Below are 22,970 nucleotides of genomic sequence, written 5' to 3'. Positions count from 1 at the left end.
CGTACTCGGTCAGAGCCAGTCGGCGGCGGTCCCGGGCCACCGGCACCAGCAGCAGCTCGGCCCAAGGTGGGGGGAAAGACCGTAGACCGTGGCTGCCCCGCACCCCTCCGCCAAGGGCAAGCTGGGCGGCTACACCCGCCCTTCACCCCCCCACCCCACCCCCCCGCCACACCGAGCAGGCGTCCGGCCCCCGCCCCGCCGCCTCCCCCCTCCGCCGAGGCCGTGCTGGCCGGTCCGCGCCGCCTAGGCCGGGGCCTGCGGTTGCCGCCCCCGGGGACGGAATCAGGGCCCGGCTGCCCGGTCGACCTCCCACCCACCCCCCAGCCCCTCCGGTGACCCTCACCCAGGCGCTGGCAGGCGGGCCAGGAGCAGTGGGCGCCCAAGTCCGGGAACTCCATGGCGGCCCCTCACCTGCACCAGCGGCGGTGACTCGCGCCGCGCCCGCTTCCGGCACGGCGTCACGCGGGGCGGAGCCAGCCTCATGCCCCGCCCCTCGCCCCGCCCCACGGGCGGAGCTCCCCTCCACTGCCGGGGGGGGGCGGTTTCCCGCCATCCTCCCTCCTCCTCCCCGTCCCCAAAAGAGACAAACAACACAGCTCCTCTGCTGTGTACCAGAGCTCCTGGCTCTCTTCAAGCCACTTCAAAGTCTTCAGGTGCCGTGCTACGATGCCCGGCCGAGCAAGGGGGGCAGAGGGAAGGGGTGCGAGCAGGGGCGGTGGTGTGGGGCAGCCAGAGGCGCCCAGGAGAGGCCACGGCAGGAAGAAACTGGAGTACTGAACAGGGCCAGGAGCCGATGTCGTCGATTGCCAAAAAAAACCCACCCCTCCACAGCCACCCAGTAGCAGAACTCAAATCAGACAGGGAAAAAATCCAGGTGTTGCCCGACACCCTGTCCCAGCAGTGAGGGTTCGCAGGAGTCTCTCTGCTGCACGGCACCCGTCTGCTTTTGTCCCTGTACTGCCACCCTCCCCTCCAAAGACCCCCCTTCCCCTCCCCTAGCCCCTGAGAGTCACGTTTGACTGTGCAACCCCTCCCTCCCCCCCCGGCAAACGAAACCAATGAAAGTTAAAATTATTTACACTTTTAGCCATTTAAAAACCCAATAAAATAAGATTGCATATGTCCTACTGGGGATGTGGGTATTAGCAGCAGCTACAGCTAGCTCGGTACTCTGCGTGCAAAACGAAAGACAAACAGAAGACAGACCAAAATACTGCACCATTACTAGGAAGCGTTTGCTGGGGTTGGTGTTTCGATTGTGGCGTAAGGCTTCTAGGAGCCAGCTCCTCCCCAGCTGCAGGGCAGGTGCGTCTCCTGCTCAGCCAGCGAAGGCCGGGCTCTAGAAGGATGGAAAGGATTCGTTATTCCAGACACAGCACATTAACACTGACGCGTTTCCATCCCAGTCAACACAAACATCTAAAAACCCACTGCACGTTCACTGTGTGAGTTCTTCCTTCTTTCCAGTGACGATGGAAGAAAAGGGGGTGCACAAAGAAGACCTAAGACATAGATGCTGCTGTCATCACTGCCTCCTCCTCATCTCCCTGCTTTGGCAGCTCAGCAAGTGTGGGAGAGGGGGGAGCTGGAGCAGCAGGAGACTCTTGTGCCTCCTGCTCCTCCTCGAGCCCCAGCTCTACATCCATTTGCTCCAGCTCTCCCTGATCCAGTAGCTCAAAGTCATCTGCTTCCTCCTCATCCTCCGGTGAAGCTGCTCTCTCTGTCTCCACCACTTCGGTCTCTGACAACTGTGCTTGGAAGCTCAGTTTCTCTTCAGGCTCGGTGGGGAGGAACTCGGAGAGGGAGGGCCCCTCGCTGGCCTCCGAGGACCGCAGTAGGGCAGAGAGGGTGTTCTGCACCGCCGTGGTAATGGCAGTAGTGACGATCTCCTCGCTCAGCGTGTCGATGCAGATGCCCAGGCCCGGGGCAGGGACAGTCTTTGGCTCTGCATTGCCTCCTGCCGCTTGCCCGCTCCCATTGAAATGCGTATTTACAAAATGGAGAGGAGACGCTAGGCGAAGGATGGAGAGGTCAGAGTCCGCGGCCTCCTTCTCTGCTGAGTCCAGCTCACGGGCAGCGTGGGCAAGCTCGGGACCCAGAGGAACACCAAACGCGTCTTCATCGCTCTGTGGTCCCAGGTCTCTGGAATGATATTCTTCTACGGAGGGAAACTCTGCCAGGTCCTTGGAAAATGACTCCTCTGGCTCGCTGTGCAGGCTCTGCTGATCCAGGTCTGAAAGGCATCAGCATTAAGGCACAGGTCCCCTCACCTCAGCTCAGGGCACTGACACCTCCCACCCCCCACCCCACCCTCCAGCTGACACACCAGGGCTCACTTTTGGGCATCCTCCCAGCTCTGGGAGCACAGCAGGAAGTGGTCTGCAGTTATTCCCTTCTCCCCAGTGGCACAACTCATGTGGCGTTTCCCTTTCCACATCCTGTTCTGCGTGCTCAGAGAGAACTTCCTTCTCCAGCTCATGCTCTCTGCATCTAGAGCCCTCCACTAAAACTCATAGGGTCAGGGAAATTGTCCTTACAGCACGTCACCTGCCTGTTCCTCCCCAGACACTCAGGTGACTCCATCTGAGTGACTACCTTCACGTTCCTCACCACTAACAAGTCTTTCTCTGAGCTGGTAAGTCTGACAGAGTGGGGTGTCTGACCTGTTTCACCCAGCATCACATATGGGTGTGTGATTATACCATGCAATTATTTCTGTGGGACTTTGTGGATGGCCTTGCTCCCTTGCTGGAGTGACAAAAGAACATTGTCTTGTGGGGCAGTAATTAGAGGCAGATGTCCACTCAGGACCAGCTCATGATCAGCTACGAAGCCAGGGCATGCTGTCCTGCTATTACTGCTTTCTCCTTGTAATGCTCTTCCCCCTGCAAACAGCTAGCTCCTCTGCCTGTGTTTGGAGGGACAGTTTTTCTGGGACAAAACACTCAGCGTCAGGAAGGCAGCAAAATGTCCCATCACGTACCTTCAGAAACGTCTGTCAGCTGTGGGGTGGTAGCCCTTGAGACAGAAAAACCCCCACTCTCCAGGATGGAAGCCTCCTCATCAGAAAGCTCAGAATCTGTGATTGACAGTGCCAGGGCAGTCTTCTTCACATCCACCTGCATGGGATAAAAGCAGAGGGACAAATTCCTGGGTGTCTGACTACCGGTGCTGCCTATGGGCACCTCTACGCAAAACACAGTTTCCAGCCAGAAGTCCTTTGCTGGAGAGACTCTGCACAGGGATAGTATGAAAGCAGGAGGGGTCTGGGCAAAGTGCTTATTGCACTGCCAGGAAGGACAGTCTCAGCTCACACTGGCTTTCCTGCAATAATTCACTGCCTGCAGCTTTGCTTGCCCTCAGTGAAGAACCTGAAAGAGCCAGTGTAAGATGGGATCAGCCTGTAGGAATCTCAGAAGGCTCTGATCCTTCTCCCTCTCTTGGGATCACCAAGGGGCAAAACACCTCTTCCCTTTTACATTCATTCAATGAAGCCTCGTACAAGCAGCAGCGGCTCAAGTAACTGCATTCCTTTGGAAGCTGAAGCTTCCCATCTCAGACACCAGCTACATGCCCAGAACTCCTGTAAAGGATGACACTTGGTCCATTTCTGTGGCACACATGTGGAAAGGTCACACCCAGTCTGACTGAGAGCAAGGAACTGTGTAAGAGTTCCTCATATCCCCTTCCCAGTAGTGAGGAACCTCTCTGCACATTACACCAGAAGAGTTGCTTTCTTTAGGAGATGCTCACATTCTCTGAGCATGAAGCGTAACCATCAAAGCAATTCCGCAGGTCAGCAGGAGGCTGGAGCATGGCTCACCCTGTCCTGCTCCTGCATCCCCAGCCCTGTGGTGCTGAATTCTCAATACCCAGGACTGGAGACAACATCCTTCATCAAACTAATACCCTCCTGCTCTTGGGATTCTGCAAAGAAGTGACCTGCTCTACTGTTCATTATCAATGCAGCTGTACTCAGACCACCCTTTGGCTCTCAAGCTGCTACAGACCACACAGGTGGGACTGGTTCCTGTACAGCTCCTTGTGCTCTTACCACTGGGGAGAAGCCTGACAGCTCTGCCTCACTCTCACTCTCCGTCTCTGCTGTTGGCTCATCACCTGCTGCAGGCTCACTCTTCCCTTGTCGCTCTATGAGAAAGAGAAGAAAGGTTTTACATGAGACTGAAGGAATTTTATGCATCTATACATAACTTTCCCACTACTTCTACTATCCTGTGAAACTGTGCAGGTTTCCCGGAAGCCCAAGGTTCCCAGAGACAATTGTAACCTGTCGCTCTCCTTTGCTGTTCCCAGGATTACCTGCCCAGTTGCTCTCCCCATAGCCCTCAAGCTTCAGTCTGTTTTCCCCTGCTCCCCTGCAGCCTTTCACCACAGACTGTTGGCAGACCTGCTCTCCCATTGTCCCTTTGCTAGGGCTCCACCCTAGGACTATGGCACCAGAAAAAGTAAGAGCGAAGGTAGGTCCTTACTCTTCTTCTCATGCTTGTGGTGCAGTGTCTCTGCCTTCATACTGTAGTCCAGTTTCATCAGAACAGGCTCCAAACGCGTGTACATCCTTTGGATCAGCTCATGGTAGACCACCAGAGGCCAGAGCAGAATGCTGAGCACTGCGACAACAGGATGCGGGGAGTGTGAGAGACAGACCAAGCACAACCCAGCCCTTTACAGGGCACCAGCAAGAAACTGCATCAGGGAAGCGCAGTTGAATGGCATTTGCTTTCCCACCTGACTCTGCCTAAAATCCTCATTCATGGCTATTCTTAACTCATGCCAAAGCTGCTTGATTAACCGGGTTTTCCTAGCAGATCTCTGTTAGGATACGGATTTATGTTAAGATAAAGCATAAGCCCTCCTCTTTGGCTACTGCATCCCAGCCCTAACATGCAAACAGAGGCCCCGAAATGAGATTGTTAAAACTAAAAATCACCAAAACGTTTATAAGGGAAGCAGCATAGAGCTCATGTAGATGCGCTAGCAGCAGACCACCCGAACAGTCTTCAGGGTTAGCAGGGACTCACAATGCAGTGAAAAAGTTCTTATTTGCTAAACATGCAGCTTCTTTAACAAGTCTCTCCATGTGGATTTGCCCAGTCTAAGAACTGAGAGACTGCAGGTTTGTGCTTCTCTGGGACCTCACCAGCACAGCCCCAGCCGTGGGTAGGAGAGGAAAGCAATGCTTTAGCGACGGCTCCCTCTACCGACTTTGTAGTTGTACTGCATGCACACACTTCAAGAGTCTTCCCGGAGCACATTGTCTGTATTGATTAATCATTGAGCACAGACCCCCTCAAGAGAACCACAAATATGCTCCTACCAGCGTATTCTACCAGCATAGTTAGGTCATGTCTCAGCTTAAGTCAGACGAGAGAGCTGCTTATACTCACAAATGATGTAGGAGATCATTATGCCTGGAACATAGTGTCCAACTACAGCCAGAATCAGGCAGCCTGAACAGACACTCATGCAGAACTGAAGGAAGAGAGAGGACAAACAGAAGTGACAAGAGGCAGAGATACATCTATGCAACCAGTGCAGGAAACCCAGTTAGAGCAAAATGAGGGATGCTCCTAATACAGTCAGCACACCAGCTTTGCACCAAGTATATTCAGATGCTGACAATCACAACTCAGACAGCCTGGTTGGGTTAAGCTGTAAGCATTAGAGGTTCAAGCGCAGGAAGACCAAGGTAACCCAAGACCCCAATAAAATGAATTAAAACTTTATTAGACAGTTCTTTGTGAAGTGAATCCTGTTCCCTGAGGCTAAGATGGGATATTGCAAACTGACATTTTAGAGTAAGTATCCCCTGCAGAGCTCAGCATTTTAGGAGAAGCCTGTACTGTCCTGACAGAGACACCAGACATTGTCCCACTGCTATGCAATAAACCAGCTGGCAGAAGCATTAGCAGAACCCACGCTCCCACCAGACCAGGACCTTCCTCCTCTGGAAAAAGTGGAAGTATAGTGGTGCAGCCCTGAGGGCTTGTCCTACATTCTCCTGGGGAGGGGGAGAAGTGAGCACAGACACCTTACAAGCCAGGGCATGGGTTCAAATATCAACTAAATCCAGCAATGAAGAGTTTAATTCATAATGGAAATGGTCTACAAAATCTAGGGCCCTCTAAGGGATTTGTTCCCAATGAATTCAAGCTTTATGGACATCTTGGTCCTGGTGTCCTACTCCCTGTAGTTGGGGCAGTGCTTTAACAGAAGAAGAGTAATCAGCAGTGATAGAAACCCAGTCCTTTCAGGACATTGTACACCAGCAAGCCTGATACAATCCCAGTGGCTGGTCTGTACCATTTTTTGTGATGCTAAAGCAACTCCTGTTTACAAACCCTTTTCAAACAACACACATCACAGCTATTAGAACATGGTTTATGAGAAGTTTCCATGCACGCAGAAGCACCGCTGCATTTGGACTCGGTTAGCCATATCTTGGCTAGCAAAAACAGGTAGGATCAGCTTAAAGCATTGAATGGAACCTGTCAAAGGGGCAGAGGCTGTAGGCTCCCATTTTTCTCCCCACTCCCAATCTAAGAGCTTCCTTTGCATGCTAGCCATTCACAGAAGGGGTTAAGTTCAGCTGCAGCTTACAAATACTGGAAGCAAATTACTCATTATTTAAGCTTCCCATAGCACAAAATATGAAAGGAATGAACAGCAAATGCTAAACAGGGATAGGAAATGTAAAAATATTGATTTGACATCCTTCCATCTCCTAGGCCACTAGTAATGGAAAGAAAAGCCCCTGCACAGAAGAGTAGGTATTTCCAGCTTACCTTGGCAGGATTTTGCCTCTTGTACTGTAGCAGTTCCTGCAGGTACAGCCTGAAGGTGACCCAGCTCTCTGCCAGACAGTGGCACAGTTCAGGGACACTGAGCAGGTGAGGTTGTGCCCCTGAAGTCACCCCCTCACTAGAGACAGACAAGAGCAAGAAGACAATCTTTGAACACGGCCTGTTTTGTTGAGGGGGAACAGCTACACTGGGAAGCAGAGATCCCTAGCAAAGGCTGGACAATACGGGCTGCATCTTCAACTGAACTATGGAAGATGCCTGATTTGGAGATATTTTTTGCTTTTAATCAGGAAGACAGCCAAGTGACACCTAAGCCAAGCAGCAGCAGCAGCAGTACACACCATGCCACAGCACCCCTGAGCCACAGGCCCAAGATGCAAAGCGGTTTACTCAAAGCCACGCAGACAGAAGCACTGGAGGTGGAACTAGTTACGTGGCCTTCTCTGGCACCAAGTCTGAGGTACCCAGAGTGTGCTGCTCAGACCTACAACCACGGCCAAGCATGGGATGCAAGCTACGCCACCAGAGATGACACATATGGCCTGCAAAAGTCAGTCTCGGGGATTTCCTTCTCTCTGGAGGATTCTTAAAATAGTTCAGGACAGATCCAGGGAAGAAATATGAGAGTTCCTAACATCAGAAGCACTTGAGCTTTATTGCTACTGAAAGAACACTAGCTTTCCCTGGAGTCTCAAAGTGTGGCTCTGGAGCTGATAAGCAGCTCCAAGTGCAGGAGAAACTGCTACCAATGTTTCACAGCAGCAGACATGCAGTCTATCTACAACAGCAAAATGGGCAGGTGAGATCACCACACTAAATTAAGGCTTCCCCACTCTCCCCTCTCACCAAGGAACATATCAGTGAGCTTACCTCTCCCCTCCCGGCTCCTCCGATGGCTGTGCTGTAGAGAGAGCACAGGAGATTAGTCAGCCAAGTGAAAAATACAACCTGACATTTTTACCACCTGAACAGAGCAGAGCTCGATCATCCTTAGCTAGGGATGCACCCTGGGGACCTTCTTCGTGCTCTCAGGCAAGCAGGCTTGGAGTTTGACTTGCACAGACTTTGGTGAAGCATGCCTGGAGACTCAGAGCAGCCAAAGCACTGGTCTCAGGGTGCCCCAGCACACCTTGCAACCTGTGTTGACAAACACGTGGCACAAGACTCATATCCAAGGTGCACCCTGCTGCTAGCATGTGGACTCTCCACTGCAGGGATTGTACAGCTTGCCCTGGTGTCCCAACGCGTCTGGGCAGGACCATCCCCAGCGCAGCTGCCTAGCCCCTGTCATTGACAGAGGGCTGCCAGCACGGTCCCTGGGCTGGGCAAAGCTTCAGCTCCCACCTCAGAGCTCAACACGGCACTAGCAGATCTGAGCTGCATTTCTCATCAATCAGCCCAGACCGCAGTCCCTGGCAGGATGCTGTGTACAAATGCCAGAGATCTCCCCAACGTCTCTATCCTTTCCCACGGAATTAAGTAACAAATAGCAGTCTTGTGTATAATTATCTAATTTTAGGGTCGTAACGTCCCATGACAGCCCTTTGTGCCAGGCACAGATATAACTACAATCCTAAGGTCTGGCAGTCTGTATAGAAGCAAGGGAAAGCTCCTCCCATTCCTCTCTGCACCCAACCCAGTGATGATCAAACAGGGACTTACTGCGTGCAGTACCCAAGAGAGGAGCAGTGTTTCAATGGCAGAGGTCACATATGATTATGCTCTGCCTTTAGATACATAGAGGAAAAAAATCCCAAATATTTCTATGACAGCTGGAACTCATGAGCCTGTCTGTTCAAGGATTTGGGTGTCCTGGCTAGCTGACTAGTGTCTGGAGATGTACAGGGCTCGACCAAAGCCCTTCAAGCAACCCAGTCTTTATAAGTCTCCTGTGTTCACCAAGGCCCTGATCACGCTGTGAAGGCCCCTTGAGGTCTACCCTCCTGTGTTGGTTTTGGCTGGGATAGAGTTAATTTTTTTTCATAGTAGCTAGTATGGGGCTATGTTTTGGATTTGTGCTGAAAACTGTGTTAATACAGGGACGTTTTCATTATTGCTGAGCAGCGCTTAGGCAGAGTCAGGGTGTTTTCTGCTTCTCATAACCACCCCACCAGTGAGTAGGCTGGGGATGCATACAGCTGACCCCAAACGACTAAAGGGATATTCCATATGACATCATGGTCAGCATATAAAGCTGGGGGAAGAAAAAGGAAGGAGGGGATGTTCAGACTGATGGTGTTTGTCTTCCCAAGTAACCATTACATATGATGAACCCCTGCTTTCCTGGGGGTAACTGAACACCTGCCTGCCGATGGGTAGTAATGAATTCCTTGCTTTGCTTTGCTTGCATGTGTGGCTTTTGCTTTACTTATTAAACTGTCTTTATCTCAACCCATGACTTTTCTCACTTTTACCCTTCTGATTCTCTCCTCCATCCCACCAGGGGGGAGTGAGCAAGCGGCTGTGTGGTGCTTCATTGCTTGCTGGGGTTTTAAACCATGACACTTCCTCTACCAGCCTACTGTCCTAAAGCTGGTAGAGACACATACATCTTAGACACTGTCTGGCCAACAGCAAACCTAGTCCAAGTGGTTCTAAAAATCATCGAGAGAGCCTATCCCCCACATTGCATGCCATCATGTAAACAGGACTAAAATAAAGTAAGAGAGTTTACGTTCAAAGTCCAGGCTAATCGTTAGAAACCAACTGAAAAATGCAACATGAGCAAAAAGGGGTTTGAATCCTTCCTGGAGTCATCAGCCAGATGCAAAGCCCAAGAGCAGCAGCGATTCCCCCAGGGAAATGCACAGAATAAGCGAATGTCCATCACTGCCAGCACCCAGTGAGACTTCAGACTCCAGTTCAAGCTGCAGAAGAGAGCAACTGCTTTTAGCAGCCTTACCACCGTTCTCCCAAGACATAGGATGCTGGGCCAAGTATGTCAGACTCCTCCTACCGCTGCAGGCACTGCACCAGCCAGCTCGCACAGTGCAGTGGAGCGGGAGGCCATCAGCCCAGGGGAGGAGGCAATTCTTTGAGAGCGTGACCCAGATTTCCAGTAATCGGGCCTGACAAGAGGAGTCAACTGCTCTCAGACTGGGCTGCCCATCCGCTCCTCTGCCCATGACTGTCGGGTACGGCTGCTGAGGCAGCCAGCAAGCACTGCTCACAAAGGGAGCCTGGGGCAAGAAAGGAATATTATGGACGCAGCTCCTCCCCTCTACGGGGTGGTTGCTTCTCTCGCACGACTGCTGTTGCCGTATTTTGTTATTGTGTTCAGGAATCTAAAGCTGTTTAATCACAGCACGCAGAAATCCAGCTCTATCTCAAAGCCTCATCTGCACTAAATCACCAAATAAATTACATTTGGCACTGGCTGGTCTGTGATGGCTGGCTATACTGGTTGTACCAGCTACCAAACGAGGTGACGGGATGCTTGCTGTACTCTGCTGGACAGAAGTGCCAGCAGCCCAGCAAGCGGGATGTCACAGGAACCCCACTCCTCTGACTGCCTGCAGTAATCTAAGCCATCCAAAATATGCCAGCAGAGGGAGCGAAACAATTCGCCTCAGCTGCTTCTGAAGGTTTCAGAGACACTTTGGGGAGCTGCAGAACATTTCAGCAGGCTGCAGAGTGTTCACGTGATTTCAACTATCTGGCAAAACACAAGCTGTCTTTAACATCAACAGTATCTTGCTTCCTGTAGTAGTCTGCCTGCCGGCCACACCAAAGCACTGGAGTTTTCCATCAGTTGGAAAAACAGCCCAATCACAAAAAACCTAGAGCATTTCTGACAGGACACATTCACTGCGGTAAGGTTTAACTCCAACCTGTGCAGCAATACTGTCTAGCACCGGTACTACTAAGCCAGCAAGCAGGGCACCCACAGCTGGCCTCAGATCATCAATAACTGGCTGAAATCTTGCTGTCGGCATTTCACACCGGATTGTGGGCTAATACAAACCACTTGACATACACCAGACTCTTCTGGGAGATCAGTCAGCCGCACAAGAGTTTAGGTTACATGTTGGTACTGACAAATTATCACTGATGGATTCCTTGGCTCTTACAGGTTTTCAACGCTTCCTCAAGAAGCATTCTTCATCTATGTGTAAACTTCAGCTAGAAAGCAGGGGCCCTTTTTAAGGAGTACCAGCATTCAATCACAATGCAGGCTTTGCTAAAGCTCTTCCACGCTACACTCTCCTACGCTGACCAAAATACAGAAGCCAAACAACAGTACAGAAAACGTCCCTACTTGATACCCATTTCAAAAGCAAGTGGAGATGATTCCTAAGTCCTTAAACAAAATTTAAGTGAAACCCCACGTAGAGGTGGTTACATATGGAGAAAATACCCTGCGTGGGAGCTGAAAATATGCAGGACCTAAAAAGGTTGTGCATCTCACTGCTGTTAGTGCGTCCCCGATCACACTGTGTGAGTAACTGAAAAACACACGCTGAGGTTTTAGCATTCTTTCAGAAGTGATGTTATAAGCAGTCACCTGAGACATACAGAACTGCCACAAGCTGAGGTTTGTGTATATACGTGCTGACTCTTGAAGGTGTGGTACTGACCTACTTCCAAAAGCTCCTGGAAAGGCTTACAGGAAGCACTGAGGAGGAAAGCCACAAAGCTACAGCTCTGCTTCAGCGGGATGTGAGAGCCACACAAGAACCTCTAAGTATTCAGCACTGCAAATTCAACAGGAGGCCCCTCAGGAACGCAGAGCACCGCTCCTTCCTTGCAGAGGCTGAGGAAACATGGTTCAGTGGACCACAGTGAAATCAGGGCTGTGACCTAACCAGACACATGAGAAAGGTGTCCCTGTTCTTTGCTGTTAGCAGCAGAAAAGCAACCAGGAGTGAAATATGGGGAAGAACATCACTGAGGAGTGGCTTAGTAGGACGTGCACTGACTTCTTGCAGAGCTGATGACACAGGATGAACCTAACCCCTGGTGTGTTGTTTTGTTTGGTTTTCTTTTTTTTATTCCTCACTGCTCTGTATCATATAAATTGATTTCAGTATGGATTTCCTATTTCTTCTGTGATAACACAACTTTTACAGGCCTCGTACTTGCTGGAGCAACTCTACCCCCACCTGCCTCAATGACACCATTCTGTATCGGACATCAGGCTTTTGCATTTCTGGACATGTTTCAAGTGAGATGTTTTGGGTTGGCTTTAAATTATTCCCTCAAAAATCCAATGTGAATAAGCAGGAAATTAAATTGGCCAGTCCAGTTTGGCTGCCTAGTTACCTGAACCACACAAAGCAAACAGTTTCAAGACTACAGCTGAAACATATCTAATCTTATCAGGACTTCTGTGAAAGCACCCTTTAAGTCAGTACCCTTTTAGGTCAAATAAAGGGCACCTTACAAACACACATATAGAGGTGCTTTCATTCAGAAACCCTCCCTAGAGTAGGGGGGCAGGGATGGAGGGCCCCAAGCTGCCTTTGAACAGCAGCAGGAGATGCAGTAGGCATGGTCTGAGTCTAGTCGTTTAATAAATTTCAATGAAGGAGGCACTCAAAGCAGACAGCAGCCAATCCACCCCTATCATTGTTGTGAGACTATTCCTCTTGTTGCTTTTGTGCCTAATGTTGGCAAAGCCTCTTCAATAACTGGGAAAGATAAGCCAAGTGATCAGACTCACCGATTAGCTGGAGACCAGATGCTGTTCAGTACAGGTACAATACACTAACTGTCCCTGCTGTCAGACCTCATCATCCACTCTGCTACCTGCCGCAAGGAGAAGTGGCTCTCATCTACTCTGCCTCTTTCAGGGCATAAGTCCACGCTGCACTTAACTAAAACTGATACACTTCAACCTCACCGTTTCCTCGCCCCAGCCCAGCTGGCCATATAGGCTCAGACCTGGAATGATCTTCTTGCCATAACACTTGCAGGAGAGAAAGGACATAGCAGAAACACTGCATCATCCCTGTCATCAGCTTCCCTGACAAGCTAGCTGGGCCCCCTTAGTCACTCGCAAAATGAGCTGCTCCCAGAACTTCTCACCACTGGGAGCAACTCTTCCCATGCCCAGAGTATGAGTATACATCCTAATACTCTGACACAAACAGGCAAGAGGCAGTACCAAAGCCTGCAGTTCCAGTGGGAACAGGGCTTACACAACCTATGAGAAAGCCGTGAAAGGACCGGCTGGGGCCATAGCCCAGCAGCTGGTAATACTAGAACTGTGTCACTAGCTACAGTGCTATTCATCACATACCTGAGAAATCAAACAGGAACCTGGGCTTCCACCTCTCCAGCAAGAGGATGCCAAGAAGGGACATGCTGAGGAGAAAGAGGGGTCTCAGGGAGGTGGAGGAAAACAACCTAGAAATCAAATGAGAAATTGTTAGGCAGGAAAAAGGCAGCAAGTTACTGCTCTTGATGAGCAAACAGATACAGCTCAGTGTACAGCAGAGCAGAAACACCCAACCGCTACCAGACACTGCAGCAAGCATTGTACTCCACAGACACCCACCCCCGCCACAGCACATTCTCAAATGGTGCTTTTGCCCACCACCAAACAGCTGACTACCTGCCATCTCCCAGCGCTCTTCTACCCTGCTCCCGAGTTCCTCCTTCAGTTGTAAAACAAGGCTTATGCTCCCTTATACAAGCACAAGTCCCTCCAAATCCCCAAGGTGGAGGCTCTAGTTAACATAAATACAGATCACTGTAGCAGAAGACTGGTTGAGAATCAGCCTGTTTGCTGAAAGCGTACATCCCATTTGTCATCACAAGGTCCAGCATTACCCACAAGTAGCATCAGATGCTCCCGCTTCTAGATGCCTGTTCCCGCTTCTAGATGCCTGTTCTTTTATTACACCCGCTTCTAGATGCCTGTTCTTTTATTACAAATCTCTTCCCATTTAATCAGAGCCTAGCACTTAAATGGTTTAGTTGCTCACTTGACTCTATCGTAAAATCTTTCATGTCCCTCATCAACACGTTGGCTTGAGCCAAATGCCAGCTCACACAATACTACTCACACATAGTCATACAATCCCACCATCAAAGACTTTATCTCCCCACTCCATATAGATTAAACAGCAAAAGGTCCCAGGGTGGCGCATGTGCCAGCAGTGGCTGTCTGCACTCCTCCTTTCCTCCAAACAAGAGCATTAGCACTTCCCTCCAGCTCAGAGGAGCTCTTTTTAAGCCTATCCAGAAATGACTACTGATAAAATGCATTCACCCTCTCTCCTTTAATGACAACTCCTTTCCAGAAAGGAAGAGCCACCCCGCTGTTTTACCTTGATCCTCTTCAACAAGTATTTGCCAATAACTAATCTCCAATGCACCAAACTGATCAGAGTTGGAGAGCATCTTGCCATGCAGTGCAGGGAAGGGCTGTGCTCCCCATCAAGCCATAGTGAGGGGCAGAGGACTTGGAAGAGAGTTCTGTCTCACTGGACAGCACAGGACGAAAGCCGCATGCTTTCTAAGGGCTTACAGGACCTGTAATGACCTAAACAACGTTTTTATCTGTTCTCATGGGACAATTCTGTAGCTTAACATGTCAGCTCTGGAAGAATTTCCTCCTCTTCCACCTCATTTATGGATTGCAGTTGAAGGATGCATGCTGAATCCTCCATGGGACTGTAAATAATTCCTCCCCCTCCGTGATATTTAAATCTCTCTCTGCCGTCCCATATTTGGGGCACTCTTTCTTCCTCTCGAGCTTTTTACGTACAGTCCCTTAGCCATCATTGTCTACCACCCCTGCCATCTCAATGCATGCCTTTCCCCCTCCCACTAACTTTAAAGCTCTGCATTCAGACCTCTCCAGCTGGTAAATAAGTCCAAAACAATTTAAGTAGCTGGCTACCATGTACGCCTCTGATAATCATATAGACGAGGGAGCAGAACTTAAGCAGCATCCTCAGAGTGACTTCAAAGGCTGTTTGGTCACATACTTTCCCCTTCTCTAACTTCAGAGTCTGTCCCTTCCTATTTCATCTGCAACCAGTGTTTAACTCTTTCCCTGGCCTGTTTTGAGCTTTTCTCCCGGGAAAGCTGCTGGCTGAGAGTGTTTTTGCCAGTAAAACTGACTCACTGTTTACACAAACAAACAGGATGTTTTTCATTCCCATCCACAGCTGGGCTCTGCCACTCACACTCACAGCTCCTCATGCTGCTGCCTTGCCCGAGAGGCAGAGAAGAAGTGAAGGCAGGGCATGGGGAACATGCTTACCCCCAAACTGAGTGGCCTCGGCCTTCACATGAAAAATCAGCACCCTCCAGAGAAAGATTAACAAGCAGAAGGGCTTAACTAAAACCCCATACAGCAGCCTGCCGCTGCAGGAGGCCATGGGGCTTACTGACTGGTGAAGCGAACCGATAAAGCGTGGATGCAAAAATTAACCAGAAACGTGCCTGGGCGAGCCTCCAGTTGGGCCCAGCTGCATTTTATTATCGCAGGGCAAATCCTGCTCAAGCCCTTGGCACTTTCTCCCCTCGGGGAGGGGCCTGCTTATGCTTGTCGGAGGAAAACAGCACGCGTACTCCTGGCTGAGCACATCCCACGGCGTTACGGGGTGCAGCTGCTCTCAGCTTTGATGCAGCGATGCAGACCGCAGGCACCCCCGAGGGCATCGCCATCCACCCCAAAGGCTCACAAGAGGCCACACGCCGCTGTCACCGCCACAAGCTGCAACCCAACAGCCGCCCGGCCCCGACGGGGCAGGCCCCGCTGCCGGCCCGTTCCCCCCGCGGCCTACCCGCCCCCTCCCCCCCGCTCACCAGAGGGCCCCGCCGAGCGCGGCGGCGGTGACCAGGCTGTGCAGCGGCCTTTCCCACACCAGCAGCCGCTGAGCCGCCGCCAGCGCAGCCTCCCAGCCCCGCAGTCGCTGCCGCAGGGCCGCCGCCAGCCGTGCCGCCGCCGCCGCCGCCGCCTCCTCCTCCTCCTCCTCGGCCGCCGCTGCTGCTGCCGCCGCCTCCTCGGCCCGGCCGCTCGCCATGGCTGTGAGAGGGGAGGGAGAGGGGGAGGGAGGGGCCGCTGTCACTGGGGCGGCGCGGGGGAGAGGGAGGGGGGGCGACGAGCGCTGCACCGGCCCGGGCGGGCGGCACCGCCTGACGGGGACCGGCGGCCGCGGGCGCCGCGCGCATGCGCGGCCCGCCCCACGGCGGGGAAGGGACGGGCCGCGCATGCGCCCTGAGGGAGCTGGAGTGGCGAGGCGCTCTGCGCAGGCGCGCCTCGGGCCACGCCCCCTGCACCGGAAGAGGAAGGCGGGCGGCGGGACTCGGCCCAGTAGGGTGTTGTGGTCTCCGCTCCGGTCATCGGATCCGGTCTTCGCCTCGGAGCGGCTTGGCATCCCGGAGGAGACCGGCCCTGCGCTCTCAGAGCGGGCGCGGCACCTGTCGGCTACCGGAGGGGACCCGGTTTAGGAGCCGGTTCGGCACCCCCCGAGGGGACCCGGCAGCCCCTGCCTCGGGGGCAGGCGGGATGGAGCTGGATGGGCTGCTGCTGGACGAGGAGGGCACGTTCTCCCTCAGCGGCTTCCAGGAGTTCACGGTGAGTGCCCTTGAGGTCCCCGGGGTGGTGCCCGGTGTCCCAGGCCCAACCTGTCCCTAGACAAGCGCCTCGGCAAGCCCCTAGGGCACTTCCTCCTTACACCCTGGCCCCGAAGAGCCTTGTGTGACTGCACACCCGGGCACCTGGGATGAGCTCTTGGGGGTCCTGCTGGGCCTGACATAAACTGGATTGAGGTGGAGAGCTCAGTATGGGGAGTGCTCAGGGCTTTTCTCACATTCCTCATCTGCCCTGCAGTTCCTGCCCAGACACCAGCAGCTGAGCGAGAGGGTGCGGAAGCGGCTCTATTATGGCTGGGACAAAGACTGCAGCCTGGATAATCTTTCCAGTCCCGTGGCAGGTGGGTTACTGGGTGTCCTCAGATGGGAATGCTGAGTCAAGGGGGTTGGAAGTGGCCCAGGGGCTGAGACCAACAAGTCACCCGTTCCCTTGCCAGTGCCAAATCCCACCCCTGCCCAGCCTTCCTCGCTGTGTACAGCACAGTGGGCAGGGTGCCAGAGCCTCATGGTTCCTGCTCTCTGTTTTATTGCCCTGTCTGGCCCACTGCTGCATTTTTGGCAACTTGTTAGTGTGTAGAGACCTTTAGGTTGCTTGCAAATTTCTCGGCAGTGAGGTCTGTGTCTCTTCCTGATGAGAGGTGTCTTGCACAACTTCTTGTGCTCTGCAAGGTATTGAGGAGTTCGTGTAACTTCTAGTTGTGACCACCAAGGGGACAAGTTCCTGCTGTGTGTTTGTCTGTATCATATTCCTTTTTTCCTGTTGAATCGTCCGTGTTTTGGGGCAGCAGAAGGACGCAGTTGGGTCGAGGTTGAGGAGCTGGTACAGGTGACAGTGGAGAGGAGTGGTCAAGGGCAAACAGTGGTTTGCTGGAGGGCCTTCTCAGTTGGGTTGCATTAGTGGTTCCATTAGCTGTGTGCAGACACAGCTTGCAGGGGGGATTGAGTGGGTGGGGAAGCATGCTTGCATTCAGAACTCTTGTGATATATTTGGGGAAACGGTCAGAAGTCACCAAGAGGCTCTGTATGACTTACCTCAGTGAGGAGGGGGATGCTGGGCTTGTGTTGATGGAGCAGGGCCGATCTGGGCAGCTGGCTGTGTGGGCACTGCTGGGAGTCACAAGTTCTGACACAAGCAGTGTGAGGGAGGCATGTGGCTCCTTGCTGGGGCTGCTGTCACACTGGGGTGCGAGATGGGACTGTTCCACAGGACACTACCAGAGTTGAAAGTTCAAAGGGGACATTCATGGAAGAAGACTCGGTTGAGGACTTTTAACTGTAAAGACTACCTCACAGCCAGGAAATGCCTTGGCTCCAGCAGCTGGGGGTGGGAGCAATGTGCAGAGAATATCACTGGGAGCTTATCTGTTCTTACAGCCTTCCTTCACCAGCTGCTATCAGCCACTGTCAAAAAATGCCACCTAGGGCTGTGACATCTGTCTTGGTACAGCTGTGCTGTTGCCACATGGCAAGTTTATGGCACTTCAAATGAGATAAAAGCGATTGTGGTGCAAGTCCAGAGTAGCAGGAAGAGCTGGAAGAGGTCTTTGGCATTGAGAGGCAGTCGCAGTGTGAGGCTGGCTGAGGAGAGAGGTTGAAAAGTTTATTCCTTCTGGAAAGGAAGAACCATAACCACACTCAGCATGCCATGCCTGTGAGATGGGGACAGCGATCAAGCTGCTCTCCCTGTACTCTGGAGCAGGGTATGCTGTCATGGGTTGGGTCTGTGGGCTGAAGAATTAGGTTTCATGTCAGGACAGAGCCTGGGGGGCCTCATGTACTTTCCATCCGTCAGGGAATTGCTGCTGCCCCTGTGGTGGCTGGTTTGGTGGCACAAGGAGGGCCAAGCAGGGCAGGGAGAGCAGCAGCAGTACAAGAGGCTGGAAGCTGCCAATGGGTGGCTGGAGCTGTGTCTGCCTGGCTGCAGATCCCAGCAGTGGTGTGGCTTGAATGACCCGGGGAGGTCCTGTAGAGCAGTGTTTCTGAGCTTGGTGGCTGCTGTCAGGCAAATAATTCCTGTGGGACTGCAGCTGTTCGCTTAGTTGCTGGAGAGACATGGAAAGGAGGGATGTGGAGAGAAGAGATTGTGTGGTGATGCTTCTCCTCTGGGAGCTGCAAATGTGAGGCTGCTGGGATGAGCTCTGCTTTTGAGTCTGTCAGCCAAGGGCTCAGCAGCAAAATGGAGCTGGAGTTGCCTGTCAAACACTTCTTGCCAAGCACCAGACTGTAGTGCTGTTTGGGATGCTCCCAGCTGGTCCTGTCGCATTGAGAAGTGAGATGGGAGCTGCTGAAGCCATCTGCCAGCATCCATCAGTGTCTGGCCTTTCAGTTCTTGAATGCTGAGGCACATCCAAAGATGGGGGGCAAACGGGCTGAGATGGGCAGCTGCAATTATTTCTGCTTCTGTGCCCTGTTAGTGCCTTTGGGCTCACATGAATACATTATCCATCATCATTTTGGGGGCACTGGGGCTGAGATGGGGGAAGAAGCTGGTCAGTGCTGACCAGCTCTGGAGGAGGATGCTGGTTGGAGGGGAGAAAAGGACTGGGAAGATTTGGTGTTGACATCAGGTCCTAGAAAGCATCTGAAAGGGCTGCCTGGGGTCCTGTGGTGTAAGGGGAGGGCGTTAGCTGCTTTGTGCAGCTGACTGCTAGTAACTCCCCATGACGCAGACATGCTAATCTGGATCTGGCACTGCCGCTGGGCCTTGGACACTCACATCCTTTTCCTGCTTTGGTCTGGTTCTCCTGCCTGTTTGTTTGTTACTCCCTCATCCCTGACTTCTGATAAGACCTGTCCTACATTCATAATTTACATTAAACTTGAGAGGCTGAGCAAACATCAAGACTCAATGGGTTTGTGGGGGGAAGGGTGAGGGTTTACTGTGCCATAGGGGGCTATAAGCCCTTTTGCTGCTTTTCTGTCCTAGATATTGCTGTGGAGTTGCTGCAGAAAGTGGCTCCCAGCCCTATCCGCAGACTCCAGAAGAAATACGTGTCTCATGTATCTCGGTAAGAAGCAAAACCTGTCCCTTCATGTCCTGTGTTAGTACTGGGAGCTGTGGTCTCACCCATGACTCACTGCTGTCCCCTGGGCCAGCGCTGCCTTTGTACTTAGGCCTGATTAGTGTCAAAGAGGATCTGGGGGCAGGTGGCAAGGCTAGCAGGAACAGTGGCTTGCTGACACAGCCAGGCCTGCTTCAGGTTGGTCCTGCTTTCTGGGGTGCAGGGGTGCTCTTGTTACTGTGAGTCTGTACTGGGTGGATCTGCAGCTCACTGGGCAGCCAGGTCTGAACCCTGGCTCTGCTCTCAGCAGCCAAGCCTTTGCTGCCCAACTACCTGGCTGCAGGCAGAGCTGCTCAGTTTGGAGCTGGCTGTGCTCAGGAGCAGGAGCCAGGGCTTTCTGTTCTCCATCCTGCATCCCCTGCGCTTTGTCTTGCTGTGTGTCAGGACAGCTGGCACAGAGCTGGCAAGGCTGGGATGTATCTAGCTGTCTGTTTACTAACCCTCCCCACTACCTACATGGGGAGGGAGCAGCCAAGTTGTGCAGTGGCGACTGGGATGTTTGTAGCACGCAAATAACCTTCAGGTTGGCTTTTTCCTTGTCCCACAGGGAAGCTTGCATCTCTCCCTGCTCCATGATGCTGGCACTGGTTTACATTGAGAGACTCCGGCACCGGAACCCTGAATACCTTCAGCAGATCTCATCTTCAGACCTCTTCCTGATCTCCATGGTTAGCGGTGTGGGCTGGGGGGTTGATGGGTTGGGGGGAGGCCTGGAGGAGTGCAGGGGAGGACTGAGATCCTGTCCTTTTTGCTGCTTTTAGATGGTTGCTAGTAAGTACCTGTATGATGAGGGTGAGGAGGAGGAGGTGTTCAACGATGAGTGGGGAGCAGCAGGGAAAGTGGACGTCCAGACCATGAACACACTGGAGATGAACTTCCTGAGCGCCATTGTAAGTAAGGCTGTCACCATGGCCAAATGTTTCACAGAGCAGGGGAAAGGAGGCATTAAGGGGAGTCTGAATTTCTGCTTTTCCCTAACATACTTGCATGAAAGAATGGAGAAGGATGGGGCTGGGTGCCCTGCCCTGACTGTGCTGACCTTTCACTGCTGTCCCCACAGGACTGGAGTCTCTACACAGACCCCCGGGAGCTGTTTGAAGTGCTGAGCTGGCTGGAAGGACGGTAGGTGTGTGGGGTGGAGGCGAGCCTTTTGTCCACCCTGCAGCCCTGGCTCTACCCCTGCTCAGAGCTAGCCCTGCTATAGTGAAATAAGAGGGGGTACCCATGAGCCTTCACTAGGCTCTGCAGCTACCTTCCATAGATCTTGAGCAGGGTCTTCTCCAAGCCTGCCTGGGCTGAAGTTTCTTTGATGGAGAAGGTCTATGCCACATCCACCATTCCCTTTTTTTCCTGCAGTGTGGCAGAAAAGCAGGGCATGTGGCGTGGCTGGTTCACCTACACGGATCTGTGTGTCCTCATGGAGCAGTCCATGTGGCAGCAAGTGCTGGGCCAGTTCTACCAGCAAGTGGTGAAGGTAAGGGCACGGGGCAGCAGCTGCTTGCAAGAATGTGGGACCCAGCAGGCCATGGGTTTAGAGCAGGACCCTCTTTTCCACTGGGAGTAGGAGTTTTGTTTATTCCCTGTTGAAAAGGGAACTAGTCTGAAGCCAGAAAATGCTGATTTGCAGCTGCACTGCCTGAGGCACTGCAGCTTGGTGCTCAGTTAGTCTGTACCCTGTGCTGGACCTCAGCCCCACAAGTCATGGTGCAAGGTCATGGAGGTGCATGGAGGCAACTGGGTGCTGGCTGGGGATTTAAACAGAAACTGTTAAGTTTTAGCTGGGGCATTTTGGTTTGTGGTATTTAGGCTCTGCTTTGAACAGGCTGTGTGCCACCTGCTGTTAGCAGCGTGGCTGCCTGTTCCCCAGTATCTGGCCCTGGTGCTGGTGGCGCTGTTTGCCATTGTGGCTGCTGGGTCGATGCGTGTCCATGCTGGGTCACGGCTGGCTGTGGCAGGGGGAGCTGCTGGACAGTCTGGGCTAACCATCAGCTTCTCTGCAGCTGGCCTGCCTCCTGGGTGTGGTGTACCTGACCGGCTTCGCCGCTGTCTTTGCCTCCATCACTGTGGTGCACCGGTCCGTGTGCATGAGGAGCATCAGCCCTGCAGCCCCCCGGCCCACCCTGTTCCCCGAGGAGGGCAGCTGCCAGCTGGAGGCCCAGCCAGCCCCTGATCAGCCCCAGCCCGAGCTGCCTGATGTCTCCCCAGCCAGCAGCACCTGTTGCGTGGGGGAGAACAAGACGATCGAGGAGCCGCGACGTGGGGGTGTTACGGCAACTGCACTCTACCTCTGGGGCAGCGTGATGACGGCTCTGTCTTACCCAAAGGCGCCTGATCTAGCCCAACATAGCAGCCCCCTGCAAGGCCCTTTCCGGAGAGTACCCACTGCCTGTGAGAGATCTAACCGTACTGCCCCTGCTGCAGCCCCCGGCCAGCCTGGCCACTTTGGACTCGCCACACTCCCGTCTCCTCCGGCGATCCACTGCCCTGCCTGCTCAGCTGGTGCAGGTCCCACATGGGATGGAGCCCCCAACCACAAGGATTGGCTGGACCCCCTGGGGCTGAGGCAGTGCTCCTTGCACACTGCCATGGATCTCAGCAGAATCAAGAGCTTCATTTTTCCCAGCTAGGAGCATGGGGCAGCAGCCCTTTCCCCTTCCCTCCTAGTGTGGCACAACTCACTTCCTTGCACTTCTGGGATACCTGATCCTTGGGGCTGCACGGGGCCGGAGGCCCTTGTGTTACTTCCAAACCAGCATTTGTGTCTCCCCACCCAGGGCAGGACTGTCCTTCACTTTGGGGGCTGCTGGGACAGGTTGGGGTGGAGTTGGCTTGCTGTTGGGGTGCTGGGGTGGGAACCTACTAGCTGGAGGGTAGAAATGGGATGTCCTTGGGCTGGGGTGATAGGGCAAGGGGGGGTGTTTTACCTCTTCCTACAGTGAGTGGGTGGCCCGTGATGGTGCTGGGCAGAGGTGGTGTGTAGGATGCTGGGGCTGTGTGTGCAGGGTGGAGGGGCTGGGGCAGTGACCCTGGTGGGTGGGCAGGGTGCTCCAGGAAGAGGTGGGGTGCCTGGGTGAGGGGAGAGGAGGTTGAGGGAAGGGGGAATGAGCAGCCTGAGCTGGCTGACCATAGCAGCAATTCCCTTTGGGGGCTGCCAGGCCACTTCTCAGGAGGTGCAAGGGTCACACCAAGAGGGGACCCTGTTGTGGTTGTGCTCCAGGGAAAGGTGGTGCCCTGCTGGACTTGGAGGTGGTAAGATGTGGTTAAGGCTGAGCTTCCTTATCCGGCTTGTGTTGGGTGCTTTGAAACAGGGGTGCTCTGTCACACCATCCCAAACCCCAGCTGCCTGTGGCTGTGAGCAAATGGTGCCTGACTGCTCCTCAGGGCGGGGAGATGGCACCTTGTCTTGCTCACCAGCCCAGCTCATTGTGCCCCTTCTTTTTACTGTGGATTTTACACCTGTTTTTCACTCTTTTGTAGATGCTAATCTCTTCCAATAAACGTAGTTCTTGCTGTGCACCTGCTTTGTCCTGCTGAG

At 53.1% G+C, this 22,970-nt stretch overlaps 2 protein-coding genes across 2 annotated transcripts; one reads left to right on the top strand and one right to left on the bottom strand.

Moving 5' to 3' along the window:
- Positions 1-1,077: 1,077 nt before the first annotated feature.
- RETREG2 (reticulophagy regulator family member 2) lies at positions 1,078-15,926 on the bottom strand. The gene is made up of 9 exons (XM_082483279.1): positions 15,585-15,926; positions 13,063-13,169; positions 7,692-7,722; positions 6,804-6,939; positions 5,406-5,490; positions 4,491-4,628; positions 4,055-4,149; positions 2,984-3,119; positions 1,078-2,233 (listed from the first exon to the last, which is right to left on the bottom strand). Exons 1-9 carry the CDS (start codon positions 15,800-15,802, stop codon positions 1,503-1,505), a joined length of 1,677 nt encoding a protein of 558 aa, XP_082339405.1. The 5' UTR covers positions 15,803-15,926; the 3' UTR covers positions 1,078-1,502.
- A 145-nt stretch (positions 15,927-16,071) lies between these two features.
- CNPPD1 (cyclin Pas1/PHO80 domain containing 1) lies at positions 16,072-22,420 on the top strand. The gene is made up of 8 exons (XM_082484361.1): positions 16,072-16,356; positions 16,612-16,714; positions 19,300-19,381; positions 19,983-20,103; positions 20,197-20,325; positions 20,496-20,557; positions 20,792-20,909; positions 21,436-22,420. The coding sequence occupies exons 1-8, from the start codon at positions 16,288-16,290 to the stop codon at positions 22,060-22,062; spliced, it is 1,311 nt and encodes a 436-aa protein (XP_082340487.1). The 5' UTR covers positions 16,072-16,287; the 3' UTR covers positions 22,063-22,420.
- The last annotated feature ends 550 nt before the right edge of the window (positions 22,421-22,970 follow it).

This window comes from Vanellus vanellus (genome assembly GCF_965231255.1).
Source record: "Vanellus vanellus genome assembly, chromosome: 5".
Lineage (NCBI taxonomy): Eukaryota > Metazoa > Chordata > Aves > Charadriiformes > Charadriidae > Vanellus > Vanellus vanellus.
This window is presented reverse-complemented; position numbering and strand designations above follow the sequence as displayed.